Source organism: Mustela nivalis (genome assembly GCF_964662115.1).
Source record: "Mustela nivalis genome assembly, chromosome: 7".
NCBI classification, from domain to species: Eukaryota; Metazoa; Chordata; class Mammalia; order Carnivora; family Mustelidae; genus Mustela; species Mustela nivalis.
The window spans coordinates 104790665-104807779 of record NC_139026.1 but is presented as its reverse complement, the minus strand read 5'-3'; the positions used below and the strand labels follow the sequence as shown (position 1 = coordinate 104807779).

Below are 17115 nucleotides of genomic sequence, written 5' to 3'. Positions count from 1 at the left end.
ACCCATGGCGTTTGCTCTATGGGATCTACATGCATAAGTCATAGGCCGGATTTCCATCAAGAAAATTACCATGAACAAGATGGAGGCGAAGTTCATCAAGTAACCCGGGAAACGATCTTTCCAGGTCAGCTTATCTTCATCATCCTAGGGAAACAGGAGAATACAATCAGATAGCACAAACAACAGATGTATCAATTTCCCTCAAATTTGTACACATTTGCATATCCTTAATCATTCACTACTCTGAATAGGTGTCTTCCTAGTCTCTGATGCCTTACCCTTCATATCCACAATAGCCCACCTAATTTTGTGATTTCTGCATAGCCTGAAAAAAACATGGTTTTTCCAAAGAGCTCAAATTTGATTCTGGCCTCAGACAGCTGAAGTTTGGATGATCAGCTGTGTGACCATTTCTGAGCCTCTAGTCCTCATCTGTAAAACGGACACAGTCATGAAACCCATTCTGCCTACTGCAGGAGACGGTCTTATTTACATGGTAAATAAGGAAACATGTGAGCATAATAAAGCAATGGACAAATGACAGCTAGAACCCAGCCATGGAGCAGCATCCCAAAATAAGTCATTCTTCAGATGAAATATCAATGATTCACCTTAGATCCTTGCAAGCGTGCAAAGTACCTATACCTTCTTCAAAGAACCTGTATGTGTTATCTTTGTTTCCTCCACAATGACTGCATTCTCCCCTCGTCACAAAAGTAAATATTTTGAGGCAGAAGTTAGCCTGATACCTTGCAGTCAGTCTATCTGTAAACCCTAATTTTTCCGCTCACACTGGGTCCAGTTCACCCAAGCCACTGTCCTGGGACAGCCATGCCATCAACCACAGTCCTCCTTGGGTGAACTCTAGGGGCCCTCCCTGGCAGAGCAATGCCAACAAGGCACAGAGGGCAGAAACCCTTGCTCATTAGCTGCCCCTTAACTTGAGCCCAGGCACTTGATTTCTCTGAGCTGCTTTTCTATAAAGTTAGAATTGGTGCAGTTTCCTATCCACTACCAAGGTTGTGGTGAGGACCCACTGAAGCCAGCTGGCAGGAGTCCTCATGCATTTCTGTAATAAGTCTGAGTGCAACTCAGCAACTCAACAGTCCAGGGCCTCCTGCTCTGGTTTCTCTTCCCTCCTCCCCCTTCTTTCCCAACACACCTGATTTGGCTCTAGCAACAGTGCCATCTAGCCTTTAAGAGCTTGTACTGTAGGCTAAGAGCCCTCCTGGCCTGAAAGACTTTCTAAAAGCCAGTGGGTGCCCACCGTGGGCAAACCTTGGGGCCACGCATGGTGGGGACACAGAAGAAAGTGGGTACGATCACTGCTCTGGGAGGGGGGCTCACAGTCTAATGAGACAGAAGGGACACCCACACCAGAAAGCTTCAGGAATCACTTGCCGTTCGAAAGAGAGGGTTATCTGCAGAGCGAACCTATAAGCAACTTGAGAAAGGAAGGATGTGTCTTTCTCACTGCATGCTGGAACTGAGCACAGGGCTGAGCTGGCTCAATAATGAGGGTGCAAGGGAGTGTTAGGGCAGAAGTCACTCAGTGATTGGCACTGTCATTCCCAGATGACATAAGCATGCGAGACTCAGCTGTCACAGACGGCACAACAGAATCCAGGCTCTAGATTCTGAGACCAGCAGACTTTCCATCACATAATGAGAACAGGCAATTATAGGTCGCAACCATTCTGAATAGGTGGGAGCATGTAAACTTACTTCTATCAGGATTGGAATAAGGCTCATTCATATATTAAGTCAACATGAAAAGGGAAGAGCATTCTTTTACTTATCTCCTTCAGTGTTCATTCTTAGTTGCACTCACACTGGTGAAATTGTCCTCTAAGATTTTGAGGAGGAAAACTGAGGATGAGTAGTGGGCAGTAACACTCAATAGGGATTCAGAATGGAAATATGGCAGAGCATGATGGGCTCTTCCTAAGGTACCTGCAGTGCAGGGAAGGTTTTGGTGATTCTTTGTTCCTTCTCTCTGGCTTAGAGGTGAGTGGTTCTGCCTTAAACCCCAGCAAACCAGTGGTGCTCAGAAATATTGGTGGTGATCCAGAGAAAATCCAATTAGAGGTTCCACTGGTCACCAGTTCCTTTCCAGTGGGGCTTCTGAGTGAGAAACAGGGCAAGGAGAGTTAGAAAAACCTATGCTCGGTCCATGGCATGGGGGAAGGGGTGAGAAAAACCAGTCAGTGAGGGTGACCTGAGGCTCAGAGTGGTCCTCAGGGCAGAGCTGGACAGTCCTGGAAGAAATGGTGGAAGGGAAGCATAAGTCAAGGAGCAGAAAATATGGCCAAGGTCAAATGGGCTCAAAGAAAGGTATACAGAGTGACTAATATACCTGTGGGCAAGGTCAGGCATCTGAGATAGCCTGGGCTAAGGCTTCCTGCCTGGTCGTTGTCCATGTTCTTTAGGCGAGAGGTCAAGGGGGATAAAATGTCTGCGGACCAGCTTCTACCCTGCCATGACAACTCTGTCCTGGAGAATGAATTCTGGTTCAGTTCCTCTCAAAAGACACAGTCTGAGCACCCAGAAGGCCATGCTCTGGATACCTAAGGACATGGAGGGGAGAAGGCTCAGCCCAGCCCAGAAGGAGCTCAGGAGACCACCAAGGAATCAAAGGAAAGAATTTTCAGAGCTAATCCTGGTAAGGAACATGGTGCTACTATTTTGCATAAAAATGAAACAGCTAAAAAGCAACTGAATTGGATATCCTCTCAAAGCAGCTATCTGAGGGAAAAAGATTCATTATGATGTAGATGCTCTGATGTTTGTTGAAAAATCACCTTCCCTCTCATGTTTACCCTACTGAATTTTGGGGGGGGGGTTGGGGTTTTTTTTGTTTTGTTTTGTTTTTTTCTGAAAGTCACAGCTTCCAACATACACACAGTTCTCATACATTCAGACACTATTCAAACACAAGGGCTAAGAGAAACACAAGATTGTAGACTGCTTCCAAGCCCCGAAAAGTTCCCAGTAAAGATGTCAGTGACTAAAGCAGACTTTATGTGTAATAACCGTCTCTGGTAGTGGAAGTTCACTAACACTGTCCACTTACTGGCACATTAAAGAGGTGAAGATTCATGGCAAAATGCCATTAATTTAAATACACTATGCAGGAAAGTCCGATCACCAACATATGGGATAAGAGAAAGAGAAGTAGGCTTGGAAGCTGAACATCTGAGTTTAACTCTTGCCTCTACTACCTCCTTGTCAAGTGATGTCAGAAAATACCCACAACCTCAGGTTCATCATCTATAAAGTCATTCTATTCTTTATTTGTAAAATACATAAAACAGTAATACCACACAGAATTACTCTGTGTCTTATGTTGATTACCAGCCTAAGGACAGGCCAAGCCAGTGCACCTGCACACACAGCTAAGTGAGAACTCTCAAGACCTCCCTCTCTCTCTCTCTTTTTTTTTTTTTTTGAAGATTTTATTTATTTATTTATTTGACAGACAGATCACAAGTAGACAGAAAGGCAGGCGGGGGGGGGGGGGCAGGCTCCCTGCTGAGCAGACAGCAGATGTGGCGCTTGATCCCAGGACCCTGAGACCATGACCTGAGCCAAAGGCAGAGGCTTTAACCCACTGAGCCACCCAGGCATCCCACTTTTTTTTTTTTAACCTAAGATTTTATTTATTTATTTTAGAGAGAGAGAGAAAAAACAAGCACACATACCAGTAGTGGGGAGAGGGGGCACTGGGCAGAGGGAGAGGGAAAGGAAGAATCCCAAGCAAACTCTGCTCTGAGCGCAGAGCCTGACGTGGTGCTCGAACCCATGACCCTGAGATCATACCTGAGCCAAAACCATGAGTCAGATGCTCAGTGGACAGAGCCATCCAGGCGCCATGTCTCCTTTTAACAGTGGGGGTGACAACACTTGTGCCCCCTAAGCCACAAAGGCGTTGTATGGATCACAAGTGAATGGCTATGAGAGCTTTGGAAGCTATAAGGAGCCGTACAAAAGTAAGATCTCATCAGCTTCACGATTGTATCAAAAGCAGGTGGTTAGGAATGCACTTAGCTAATGTCCCCATTGTTAATAAACAAGCCTAGCTGTTGTCTGTGTCTGTCGCTTTGTCTCTGTGGTGTTGGGTCTTTGTTCCTGGACTGTGACTGCTACTTCTGCCACTTCCGGGGCTCCAAATAGCAAACAGCCCAGCGACATTCACAAAACAGCAGCAAAGTGCCCTTCTGATCGACTGAGCAGTTGGAAACGGGAGCAGGATAGCAGGTGAGAATACTATTCAAAAAAATCCTGTGGAGAGCAGCTTTGAAAAATGGCCAGTCATTCCCGAGTTGTTTTATTTTCTCATTTTTAATTAAGGTACAATTTACATATAGCAAAATTCACCTTACTGGTGTGCAGTTCTGGGAGTTGTGATGAACGTACACTGTCATGTAGAAACCACAATCAGGACAAGGAGCAATTCCAAATCACTCGTTAGCCAACCCCTCCAAGTCCCTTTGGAGTCTGTCCCCCAAGGCTGCAGCACCCGGCATGACCTGCCATGTGTGCCTTAAGTCTTGCTTTTCCCAGAATGCCCTGTAAGTAAACTCAGACAGTGTGGAGCCTTTCAAGCCTGCCTTCCTTCATTTGTCACAGCACAGCTGAGACTCGTCCGTGTGGCGTTCTCAGGGCTTGTTCCTGCTCATTGCTAAGTAGCATTTCACTGCATGGACATGCCATGGTCCACTTACCGAGAGGTGTCTGGGCTGTTTCCAGTTTCTTGTGATTACGAATAAAGTCATTTTAGGTCTTCGCGTATTGCTTTCAGTACTAGCACTGGTTTTCATTTCACTTAGTTAAATACCAAGTTGTGGAATCGCTAAGTCATAGAGCATATCTATGTTTGATTTTGTAAGTGACTGCCAAACTGTTTTCCAAAATGACCATGCCATTCTGCATTTGCACCAGTAACGCATGAGAATTTCTTCCTCTGCTTTCTTTCTTTTCTTTAAATAAACTTTTTTATTTTATTTAAAGATTTTTATTTATTTATTTATTTGACAGAGAGAGAGAGAGCGCACGCACAAGTAGGCAGAGAGGCAGACAGATGGGGAGGGGAAAGCAGGCTCCCCACTGAACAGAAAGCCCGATGCGGGGCTCGATCCCAGGACCCCGAGATCACGACCTGAGCTGAAGACAGAGGCTTGCCCACTGAGGCACCCAAGTGCTCCTAAACTTTTTATTTTTGAAGATCTTTAGATTAACTGAAAAACTTCAAAGATGGCACAGAGTCTAGGCAAACATACTCAGTTTCCCCTATTACCCTCTTAATATGGGTATATTTTTCACAACCAATGAACCCACACTGTACATTACTATTAACTAGTTTATACTTCATTTGGATTTTCTTTATTTTTACCTAATATCCTTTTTCTGTTCCAAGGTCCCATCCAAGAGGCCATATTATTATTAATCATCATAATCTCCTTAGGCTTCTCTAGATTACAGTGGTTTCTCAGACTTCCTTGTTGTGATGACCTTTTTGGAGGAGTACTGGTCAAGTATTTTATAGAATGTTCCTTAATATAGGCTTAGCTGAAGTTTTCCTCATAATTAGATGGAAATTACAGGCTTTGGTGAGGGAACTCGAGGGTGCAGGCTCAGTGGAATGTCCCAAGCTCAAAATGTCCCAGAAGAAGAATCATCTTGCTCCAGAAACCTTCTTCTTCTCTATGTCCGCTGACTCAGTAAGCTGAACCATGACCCTTTGAGCAGAAAAAGCCTGAAACTGAGGCATTCGCCTGTGCTCCTTCCTCCCCAACACTCACCGCAAGCTGCCTCAAGTGCTGTAGCATCTAGCTCTGGAAACATTCTCCTCATCTGCTCCTCCTGTCCTTTCTCCTGCTGATGCCACAGTTTAGGCCCCGAGCATCTTTGGTTTCATTACCTTCTGCTCTAACTGCTCATGGCCTTGTCTCTCCTCCTCATGGACTTCCAGCTCCAGGAGAGCAGAGGCCCTGTCTTACTTGTCTGCATGCACCTGGTGTTTAAGCAAAGCGGCAGGTACACAGTGTAGGCTGAATAAATGTTTGTGCAAACAGAGATGGGATTCAGTCCCCTTTCACTACCTAAATGAAAGCCAGAAACCGATAGGCGTTCTGCTGTGAATTTCTGGAGCCCTCCAGATATACGCTGAATAAAATAACAAGGAAAAAGACCATTGGCATGCAGTCAGGTCTGGAGGCTGGCAATCGATAAAATGGGGCCATCAAGTTGCATTTGAGAAAAGAGAAAAACAACATTCTTTGCTCATTTATCTTCCCTCTCACCCTCCTTTGCTGCTTTCTTGCTGGAGTGGGGCCTCCCAGAAGCCTGGCTAGGAGAGCCGTGGTGTGCCCAAGAACTGTGCAAGGTAGGTGAGCCTGGGCACAGCTGCCTGGGTCTGATTCCCAGCTTATACACTTACTATGGGACCACAAGCATGTGACCAGCTTCTCTACACCTCAATTCTCTCATTCCTAAACATAAGACTGAAAATACTGACAGCTGTGCAAGACTGCTTCTGGAGATGAAAGGAGGAAACAGAAGGGACTCTGCCTGGGTCTGTGCCTGGCACCCAGCTTGAACCCAGTACTTGTTACCTAATGTCATTACCATTACAGTGGCTTCACCTACCAGGGACGTTGGCTCGTTGGCTCTGGCTGGAACACATTAGGTGAAGTTTCCTTGTCAACGTAACAAAGAAACTCCAGTTCACTTTGGGCAGTGCTTCCTATAGCACAGACCCAGGGGCCACTCTTCCTGTTCCAAGACTACCCAACCATCCTGTGTGGTCTCGTTCTGCCACTCTGGTGCCACTCTGCCCTCACACAAGGCTGCTCAGAGCTCCCTGTGTTGGATGAGCCCTCAAAAAGTCTGAAAAACATTTACTCGAGGAACAGAGGTCCCACCAACTTTACCATCTTCTCTCTCTCTCTCTCAAGTTCTCTCCCCTAAAGTAGCTCCTCCTCCAGGAAGCCTTCATGGCCTGTCCAGAAGAGTGAGGCCAGCTTGGGAGTGCATGTCTCTCCTTTCGCTGAACCCGAGGGCCCCCAGACTGGTCTTGGTCCCCACAGCCCAAGCACACGGCCTCTTTGGCTGAGCCCTGTGGACTTGCCCACAACTAAGGCCCAGAGCCATCTCAAGAGTCTGGAGGTAAAAACTTTGAGGGACAGGGCCTCCATCGAGGAGAGAATTCTTGGCAAAGGAGCCAGAGGCAGTCACGTGGCCCAGCACCTAAGTCTACAGGCATGCCTGAAGCCCAGGGCTGAATGCAGTATAATTTGTGGCTAAAATGGAAAACATTCTTGGATCCTCCCACTGCTTGGTTTTCCCAGCAGACATAGAAAAACAGACTCTGGCTCCCTTTCTCCCATCCTGAGGTCAAGCCTGCTTATTCTGACCCCTCAGGCTCCCCAGACAGCTTACTGCTTCGTTTTCTCTGATTCCCAACCAACTGCCTTGGCCGTCCTGGGTTCCAGTACTAGACCAAGCGCCTCTCCCTCCCTGACCCCAGTCCCCACAGTTCCACCAGGTGCCCTGCCTGCTTTCAGAAGAGAGACAGCTCCTCCCACTCATTCTCTCAAGGGGACACGCTACTTCACTGTCCCTCTGCAGGCCTCCCTGCCTTCAGCCCAAACTAGTACTTCCCTCCCTAGTACTACACTCCACTAGTACTCCCTCCACTAGTACTACATGTGAATCCTTAATACACAACCTCACCTAGAACATCACAGAAAGGCCTTAAGTCGAATGACCATGGGCCGAGAATGTGTCTAAACCCTGTGCCAGACCCCAAGGCTGACATAACTGGGGGTCTAGCTCCTCTCAAACTTCATTTCTTACCAATCTCTTGCTAATGCCACTTTCTTCCATTGTCCTGTCCACTGAACACACCAGCTGGCTTCCATCCCAGAACCTTTGTCAGACTCCTTTCCCACCTTGTTACCCAGCTGGGCCCTTGGCCCACCCTTCCATTCTCAGTGCTGGCACCCCCCTACCATGAAGTCTATCCCAATGCACGAGTCCATCCCCTGGCCCTTACCATTCTCGACCACAACCCTCTTCACTCTTGAAGCTATCTTGTTCATTTATCTCCTCTCCATCTCTTTAGAGGAAAACACAAGCTCCACGGGGGCAGGCAGCCTGTGTGTCTAATTCTGCACTGGATCTCCAGCGTTGAGGTCAGCTGGGCCCATAGAGTTCATGGGCAAGTATGACTCAGCTGGTGAATTTCAGTTGGCAAACAACAGCCTCGCTCATTTTGGTAGCGCCCAGTGCCCATAAGTTTGGGCCTGAGTATTTTGGCTCTGAGTGCATCAAACCTAGTTTCACACAGGAGGAGCCCGCAAAACAATGTTATACTACTGCCTCAGGTTATGTACCAGTGCCAAGACCTAAGAGGAAAATGCAAAACATTCATGGTGACCTTTCAAGATTTTGAGAAAAATGGTCAAGAACAAGTTGCCCATCAGGACAGCTTTTCTCATGGAAAATGTTATAGGGAAGAGCCTTAGCCTGTGACCATACTTGACTTGGGTTCTGACCCATCCTCCTGCCTCCAGGCAAAGAGGCCCTAAGCCATCCTGTGCTAATCAGGGAGATCTATGTGACAGACACCCTGCAGCCACACTTAGCTCCTTCAGGTGTGTCTTGTCCCTTTATGTCACGTAGTCTCTCTTAGTCTAACCTACCAGCCTCTAGCAGCAATGTGCACCCTTTCCTTATATTCTAGCCCACACAAGAGAGAACTGATCTGCAAAATATTTGTTTGCAAATGGGAAGTTCCTCATGAAATCCCCCCTTATTCTTGCTTTCTTCAAGTACCTGAAGAATAACCTACTTGTCGTTCTGAATTTTTTTTTCTACCAGACATGCATGGCTCTGCATTCCTGTCTGTATCTATTATCTCTGTACCACGGTCATGCTGCAGGGGGGTCTCCACACCTTCTGGGCTGGGGACAGGCAGGACACTGGGAAGCAGGTCCTGAGTCCTGGAGACAGGAGAGGGTTGGGGGCTCACTGCCCCCACAGATGCTCAGGCCAAGGAGAAGATGGGGGCCACTGGACGGGGATGAATTTGGAATGGGGCACCCAGGGCAATGTCACTGGCTCCCACATTAGCTAATCATCACAATCGCTGAGGCAACTGTTCAAAAGAAACCAATGCCTAGCTATGTCCCAGATAGACCCAATCAGAATCTTGGGGGTAAAAGAGTCTGGTTTTGAAAATGCTTCATGGGTGATGCCACAGAGCAGCCCCATTTGGGAAATACTGTTGTTCTTCAGGACTCACCCCTCCCTTGCTGTTTCTGCTCTGGGGCCCATATTCCTACGGCCTGCCCCTCTGTGAACAGTCTCGGAGAGGAGCTCACAGCGTGGAAGCAAGACTGGAGACCACTCCCTCACGAGCAGGGTGTCCACACAGAATCTGTCATGGCAGCCGTGCTGCTGGCCCGGCCAAGCTGCCAACTGGCTGGCAGCCACGCCCTCGCTGCCCTCCCACAGGCTGACTATAGGGATGGAGCCAGCACCGGTCGTGCTCCAGTGCGGGGATACGTTTCAGCTCTACTGCTACGCAGTGTCGGCAGCTCACAGGGTAAGAAAGGCAAGAGAGAGGGGAGTACCCACTGGGCCTCAGCTGTGCTTGGAAGGCCCGCCGCTGAGACCTGGTTTGATTTCCAAACCATTTGCTTGACATGTTAGAGACGACCTAGGCGGCAGCTGACTCCCTGACTTCATTTGTAAAGTTTACATTGCATTTGGTGGATTTGTTGAGCTTTTAAATTCCCCACTGTGTGCAGAGCAGCATCACAGGCACCATATTAGGAGACAGTCACTGCCCTCCATTCAAAACCAGAGGTGACAGCTTTCTCCATGTGAAAAAGGAAAAAAAAAAGGACATTTGGAAAAGTGTTGGTGACTTTTATTGAAAGAGTGTGCCCTTCGAAAGATTCCCCAGGCAAATGAGTAAATAATAAACTTTAAGGGAACTTTGTTCACTGTTTTAGTAACATTGTCAGTTTGTTCTGGCCTCCGCCCAGGGACAGAGCTGTCGCTCTTATACCACAGTGTGACTGTTACATTGTACACATGTAAACTAGCGTTAGTCTGGAACTGCATGAGAAACATTCGCTCAGGAACTTGCAACAACAGTAAACTGGCAAAAAGGCACTGTAATTAACTCTCATCATGATATCTGGTGACACTGAACTTGAGCCTGCAATGTTTGTTGGTTTGGTTTCCAAAGCTGTTAGGTAGTACACGACAGTGGTTCATTGCTATTCCTTTTCATTAAAAACAGGGGTCAGAACAAATGGAAAGGGACCCCAGCCAGGGAAACGGGATTAGCCAGGCAGAAGCACTCCCTTGATCTTCCTCAAACCTGGGGGCCCCAGTCAAGGGAGATGTCCTCCATCACGCTTCAGGAGAACAGTGATCTCCAGCACCAGCCCTGGCACCACTTGTGGACACACTAAGAGCCACTAGAATATACAGTCTTCAGCAATCTGTTCTAAAATTAAAAAGCGAAATAATCCATACAGGGATGTCTCCTTCTGTATGAACTATAGGTGAGGGGAGATCCTGCCCCATCTGTGCACGCTTCTCCTCTGGGTTCAGTGCCCTCCATGTCCAGCGAGGCTGAGAATATCCCAGACAGAACCATAGGACCATACCAGACATCAGTGTCCTTGGCACACTGTCCGCGGCAGGCTGTCTGTGGCATGCCTCACCAGGCTTTGGCAGACAGAGGGGAGTGGAGCAAAGGAGAGGAAGAAAAGTCTATAAAGGGAGGGAAGGAAATGGAGGAGCAAGGGGGAGGATGGTTGCAGGCACAGGTAGTTTCTGTCTAACTTTCTCTGCTGCCACTGCCCCACAGGGCCCAGAATGAGGCTCCACCCACAGAGTTACTGAGTGGATTGAGCGTGTGCAGGTCCCACCATGGGAGGGCAAACGGGGCTTCCTGAATCCAAGCAGACTCACACAGATGCTGTAGATGACTCTCTCTAGGCCAGCTGGTGAGAAAGGGAATGACCTGAGGCCCAATGCTATCAGTAGAACCCATTGCACTGCCACACTACCCAGCCCTCATCTCGTCCACATACAGACCTTGTTATCGGCCCCTTGTACTCCCCAGGCAGTACTGAGTTCAGAGGATTTATTTTTGACATGCAAGAAGGGTTATAATACATTAATAGGCTGCTGGGGTCAGGCTTCTCAGATGTCAATGATGCAGTGGCCCTACCTGCCAGACTATTGAGAGGAGGTGCTGACAAGTTCTTTTACAGTGGTTCTGTGAGCATCTACTGTGGGCAGGGACTGTACCATGCTCTAAGACTCTCAATGTCATGACAGAGATAGATGGGTAAACAGTTACAGTGCAGTGGAGGACTTGTTGGGATGTGGCCATGACCAGGATACCATGGAAGCATTGGTGGAGGAACTCCTAACTTTTCTGTGTTCAGAAAAGACTCAGAGGAATGCATGAATGAGTGCTTGCACACACATGTGCACATACATACACATACAATCATGCTTTGTGGTATGGGGGTGCCCTAGAATAGTAACTCTGCTTAGCTAAGGTAGCGGTCCAAGACTGACTGTTCTATCCACCCATCCCCCCACCACTCATCCATCTACCCACCCAGCCACCCAGCCACCTAAACACGCACTCCTCTAGCCATCTAGCCACCAAGCCACCCAGCCATCTACCTACCCATCCACCTACCCATCCACCTACCCACCCACTCATCCATCCATCACCCATCCATCCACCTACACATCTATCCACCTAACCCCCCTTCCTTCCTTCCTTCCTTCCTTCCTTCCTTCCTTTACTATGTGCTTACTATGTTACAGACACTTTTCAGGATTCTTTATCTATCTGATCTCACTTACTCCTCACAATAACTTTATGAGATAGGAATTATTAGACCTCATTTACACCTGAGGAAATTAGGACCCAAGAAATTAGTTACTTGACCAGGGTTACACTAGTAACCTTACTTACATTAGTAAGTCAGCAGATAATGATTTGACCTTATGCCAGTCAACAACCCATCCGCTTGCATCTTGAAGATGTTTTTTTCCCAACGGCCCTTCACCTCTGTTCTCTCCCCTGGGCTGCTGGGATCTCCATGAAACACAGAGGGTAAAGGGACTATTAGACTTCACAGAAGTGAGGGATATGACCTGCAAGTTGGGGTTGCATGTACTTTGGAACCTTCTCATCCTGTCTCCTGACTCTGAGTCTTAAACTGTTACTGGCCCCGGGCAAAGACCCATCTTCCTGGTTACTCTAGCCTCATACCATCCACTGTAGATGTTACTGTTGGGCTGTCAGGACAGTGGCCTTGTTTCCAATGTTCAGCCTCTCTGTCCCCAACTTCAGCATTAAGGAGAAGCTCGATCTGTACTTACTTCTCAAGTTTCTCTTTCCATCCTGCTCACAGTTGTCTTCCTGAAAATGAGATAGACTGGCAGGACCAAGCCAGACGTGCACACCCGTGCCAAGAAGAGACTACTCACTGCCTCAGAAAGTGAGGCGGGGCCCTGCCTTCACCCACCTGCAGCCAAGAACCAGAAACCAAGGGTGACCCAGTGTGGTGGCCACCTGGGGGAACCCCTCCACTCTGCAGCTTGCCCCACATCCCTGTCCTCCCCTCTCCCACCCCCATCCAAGGAGTCAACACACGTCACGTCCTTGCACTCCAGGCCCTGACTCACTGCATTGTTGGGCAATGACTGCCCTGAAATCTGCAGGCTCAGCTGCTCCAAGTAGGCTCCCTGCTCTGCACCACAGGGTACAGCCACCTCACTGTGTCACAGGCTAAGGATTTGCTTTTTTTTTTCTTTCCAGTGAGCTCAAGTCATCCCGAATGCTTAACCCCCAAGAGCGGCTGGAGTTGGCTCCCAGGTCATGCATAGGGCATCACTTTACTTAAGGAACAAAATGCACAGCTTAATATGAGAGCTTGGCCTCTCCTAACCACCCAGGGCTCTCTAGAATCCTGCGTGAACCAGATAAGAATTTACAGATGATGCATTATTTTTGATTATGTCTGATTCGAAAACAGTGAAGATTGAGGCAGAGGAAGGAAGGGAAATCTACCCTTGAACATGGCAGGTAACCTGGAAGACAGGAACCATGGCAACAAATCCCTGATAGAAACAAGAAGCCTCCTTTCTTACTCTTGCTTTCTCTCCCTTCTTCCCAACTGATTCACCATGTTGGTGAGAAATATTGCTGGGAGAGAAGGAAGGAAGACAAAGGGGAATGAAAGAGAGCCACAAATTCTTCTTCCTGCCTGGGGCACCCCTGTTGACTTCTCTCCCTCCTTCTTGAGTGTGGGGAGGAAGGCATCAGGCAGCAACCCCCAGGTTGCCTTAGAGTCGAGGGCTCGTCGTCCCCACTGGCCTGTGTTGAGAAAGCGCTCCTGAAGTTGGGTTCTAGGCCAGCTCTGTGATTTTTTTGCTGCATGACTATTCAGGAGCCAGAAAGAAAAATAAAATTGTTTCAATTCCTCACTAATACATTTTCCCTTGAAAAAGTAAAATGATTTTCATAACTATGCTCATTGCTATGTCCATCTCCTTTCCTCTCCCAAAGCTTTCAGCCTCCCAGCCCCCAAAGTTGACTACTGATATTTTTGCAGATGAAGAGTCTTTGATAGTTGTGTAGTAAGTAATTAACTTTAACCAAAAGGAGGACTGGCCTTTGCCCTTGGCTACTTAGGATGCCATGCCTGCTGGGAGCATCTTTGTCTGGGGGATTTGGTCATCAGAAACCATAATAATGTGACTTATGTTGGGCTCTTTGGGTACAAAGCATCAGTTCTACCCTTGGGCAGGTTGGAGACCATAGGTCAGCCATGTAGGTGGTATATGATCCAGAGAATTGCCCTGATTGGCAACACTCTGTGAATTCTGTCATACATGGATGCTGAGAAAGTGACACAGTCCTGCCTGGACAGGGAGATGGAAATTCTCTGGTTGGTATTTCTTTGAACACCACCCTACATGCTTTGTCCAACATGGATGAAGGTTCCAACCTGTTTTTTTTCTGAAATAAGTGGTGCCAGGTTTCAGTGAATTCTGAGTCTTTCCAGCAAGTCACTAAATGTAAGGGAATTACAGGAGAGCCCCTGACTTGCGATCTGTATCAGAAGTGAGGGTGGTCTGTGCAGAGTGGGCCTTCTCACTGCGCAGTTAGCTAACTCTTCACAGCTGGCCTCCACTTCCAGGGTGGATAATACTGAATAACAGATTTCTAGATGGTACCTCTGTTGAGGGAGCCATTCTTCCTTCAGTGGTTTGTGCAACTGACCTAATAAGGACTCTTAGCTTGGGATACCTGGATGGCTTAATCAGTCAAGTGTCTGTCTCCAGCTCAGGTCATGATCCAGGGTCCCGGGATCGAGCCCCACATCGGGGTCCCTGCTCCTTGGGGAGTCTGCTTCTCCATCTGCCTGCCTCTCCCCATGCTGTGCACACACTCACACATGCCCTCTGTCAAATGGATAAATAGAAAATCTTAAAAAAAAAAAAAGTCTCTTAGTTCATGAAAAGATTACAGGGCCAGCCTTAAACCTAGCAGTCAGCTTTTAGAACTGTAGAGCCAGCACAAATCGCCCCAGTGCCAGGCTTGCAGTTTTTGGTTGTATCAGTAATCCTTCACAGAGACAGCGTGCTTAGGAGTCCCACAGCCTCATCTTGGCAACCTCGGCAGACTAAGCTTCCTGCTTTCTGCTCGGTCCAGTTATCTGTGCATCTCCATGCACAGGAGATCGCTGATCGGCCATCTCCTACTCATCTCCCACTGTCTGGAGAGCAAGGCAGGAAATGACACACAGAGAGCTGAGGAACTGAACTGGGGGTGCCGATCCCTCAGGGACAGTAAGCAGTCGTGTCCATGGACGCATGGTCCTTGAGCCCCATGAACAGGTTCTTTTTGAACTGCGAGCCCACGTCAAACATCACAAGTCTCCCGTTCCTCTCCAGGAAGATAGCCAGGAGGAAAAACCAGCATGGAGGCGGCAGCGTGGAGCAAGGCACACACGCTGGATGTGGAGACTGGCGTCCCAGTGTCAGCCTCCTAACCCTTGGGGGCTACATGACCTCATACAAGCCACTTGACCTACAATTAGGTCCTCTCACCATGGGACAGCAAGAAAGAACGTGGCATCTGCCTCCCCCCCCCCCGCCCCGCCCTGCCGCCCACAGGTGCCAGGCGGAAATCATTCTAAAGCCCACATCGCAGATTCCACAGACATTTTGAATAATCAACTGAACTACTTGTTAGGGACCTTGAAGGTGCTTTCACACCATTGTTTCTTTCCCTTAAGTCCTCACGTTCTGGTGTTGGGGGCTACATGTGGGGAAAAAGCCACAAGTGGGGGTACAGATGACAGCAGCTGGCTGTGAGCTGGTAACTCCCAAAGCTGCAAAAGAGAAGCTGAAGGTTTGCTCCACTGTCTCTTCCCTTTCTGGGCATGTAACATATGCACTTAAAACCCTCCTCTTGGCAACAGCGTGAGGCAAGTCTTCCGGGTCCCACTTTACCTGTGGAGAACCAAGGCAGAACTAAGGAAATGTGGGGTTTCCATACAGTGTTAGAGGGACAGTTGTGTCTGGGGCCACAGGTTCCTCCATCCATGCAATCTCCCCCAGCCCCAGCTTTCCAGCTCCGGGGCGGTGACTGTCCCACAAGGCCAGAACCTGCTCACTCACAACCACGCTTGCCCTCGGAAAGGGGTTCTCTGAAGGTCTAGGTTTGCTTCTAGGTTTGCTCCCACTGCAAAGGGGGGTAGAGATGAGGACAAACATCTTTGCACCTTTCTCTCCTATGCCAGGGCCCCTTTCCACCTCTCATTTAAGAAGTTCAAGGAGGGGCGCCTGGGTGGCTCAGTAGGTTGAAGCCTCTGCCTTCGGCTCAGGTCATGATCTCAGGGTCCTGGGATTGAGCCCTGCATAAGGCTCTCTGCTCAGCAGGGAGCCTGCTTCCCCCTCTCTCTCTGCCTGCTTCTCTGCATACTTGTGATCTCTGTCTGCCAAATAAATAAATAAAATCTTAAAAAAAAAAAAAAAAAAGAAGAAGTTCAAGGAGCACGGGGCTGCCTTGAAGTCACAATCATCATCTGCGAACATTGGTGTGAGTCCCCAAGAGCACTGAGTAGGCATCGCTAGAGGCTCCCAGAGTGTGTAGCACACAGGCCTGACTCTCAGCAACTTCCTCAAACCTGCTCATAGTCATGTTTTTAAGTCTATGCATGGACTATATAAAGAGACAAGAATATCATCAGAAGAGTCTTCACCTTCCAAAGGATTTGCTCTAGAATAGAGAACAGCCCATTTTTTCCACAAAGGAAGGAACTATGTGTTTGCATATGAACATGTACACAGAAGTGCGTGTATACATTTACATGCATGTGTATGTGGGGGGGAGGCAGAGGGGATGGATGGAGCTCAACAAAAGGAACACACTTTTCAAAAGCCCACACTAGGAACACGGTCATCTGCAATGCTAGAGCTGGCTGTGGCTTGTATCTGTTTGGAAGTTTAACCCTGGGAGCTATACAATTTTCCCTAAAAGGGAAAAACAACACAGCACAACAACAACAACAGTACTCAAAAGTGTGCAGACATAGTCAGCCATTTTCTTTCCTCTGACCATATTTTGCCAAAGCCCACATCCTAGAATTCTCTCCTCCTCCATGACAGGAAAGTCTCAAGATGGGCTGTGCTTTCACACCCATGTTCTAACTTCTTCTCACGCTCTTGCAGCCACACATCAGTTGGCCAACCAGCAAACCCCAAGGAGCATGAGAAACACTGCCCAGTCTCCTCTCTCAGCCCTGTAGTGGGACGTGCCCTGGCACACATGTCCTGGGCATGGCACGGCCTGGATGTCTCCTCCTGGCCGGGGGCTGGAGAGACCAGCCGCTCAAGGCTGCCTCCACACTTCCTCCCCGAGTCAAGCAACTCTTCAGAGCCATGGCTGGACTCCCCACACGCTGGATTCTTTGCAGCATCTCCTGGGTTTTCACAGAACCAAGAGGTAACCAGCAGAGTAAAAAGCTAAGCCCGTGACCTCGCCGCCCATCC

At 48.3% G+C, this 17115-nt stretch overlaps 1 protein-coding gene across 3 annotated transcripts in view; it reads right to left on the bottom strand.

Moving 5' to 3' along the window:
* Positions 1-17115, bottom strand: part of ANO2 (anoctamin 2) — a 342917-nt gene that overhangs the window by 75656 nt on the left and 250146 nt on the right. For all 3 annotated transcript variants that reach the window (XM_082742732.1, XM_082742731.1, XM_082742733.1), the window contains one exon: positions 70-144. In XM_082742732.1, coding sequence (XP_082598858.1) covers positions 70-144 — 75 coding nt within the window. The remainder of the gene's footprint in view (positions 1-69; positions 145-17115) is intronic.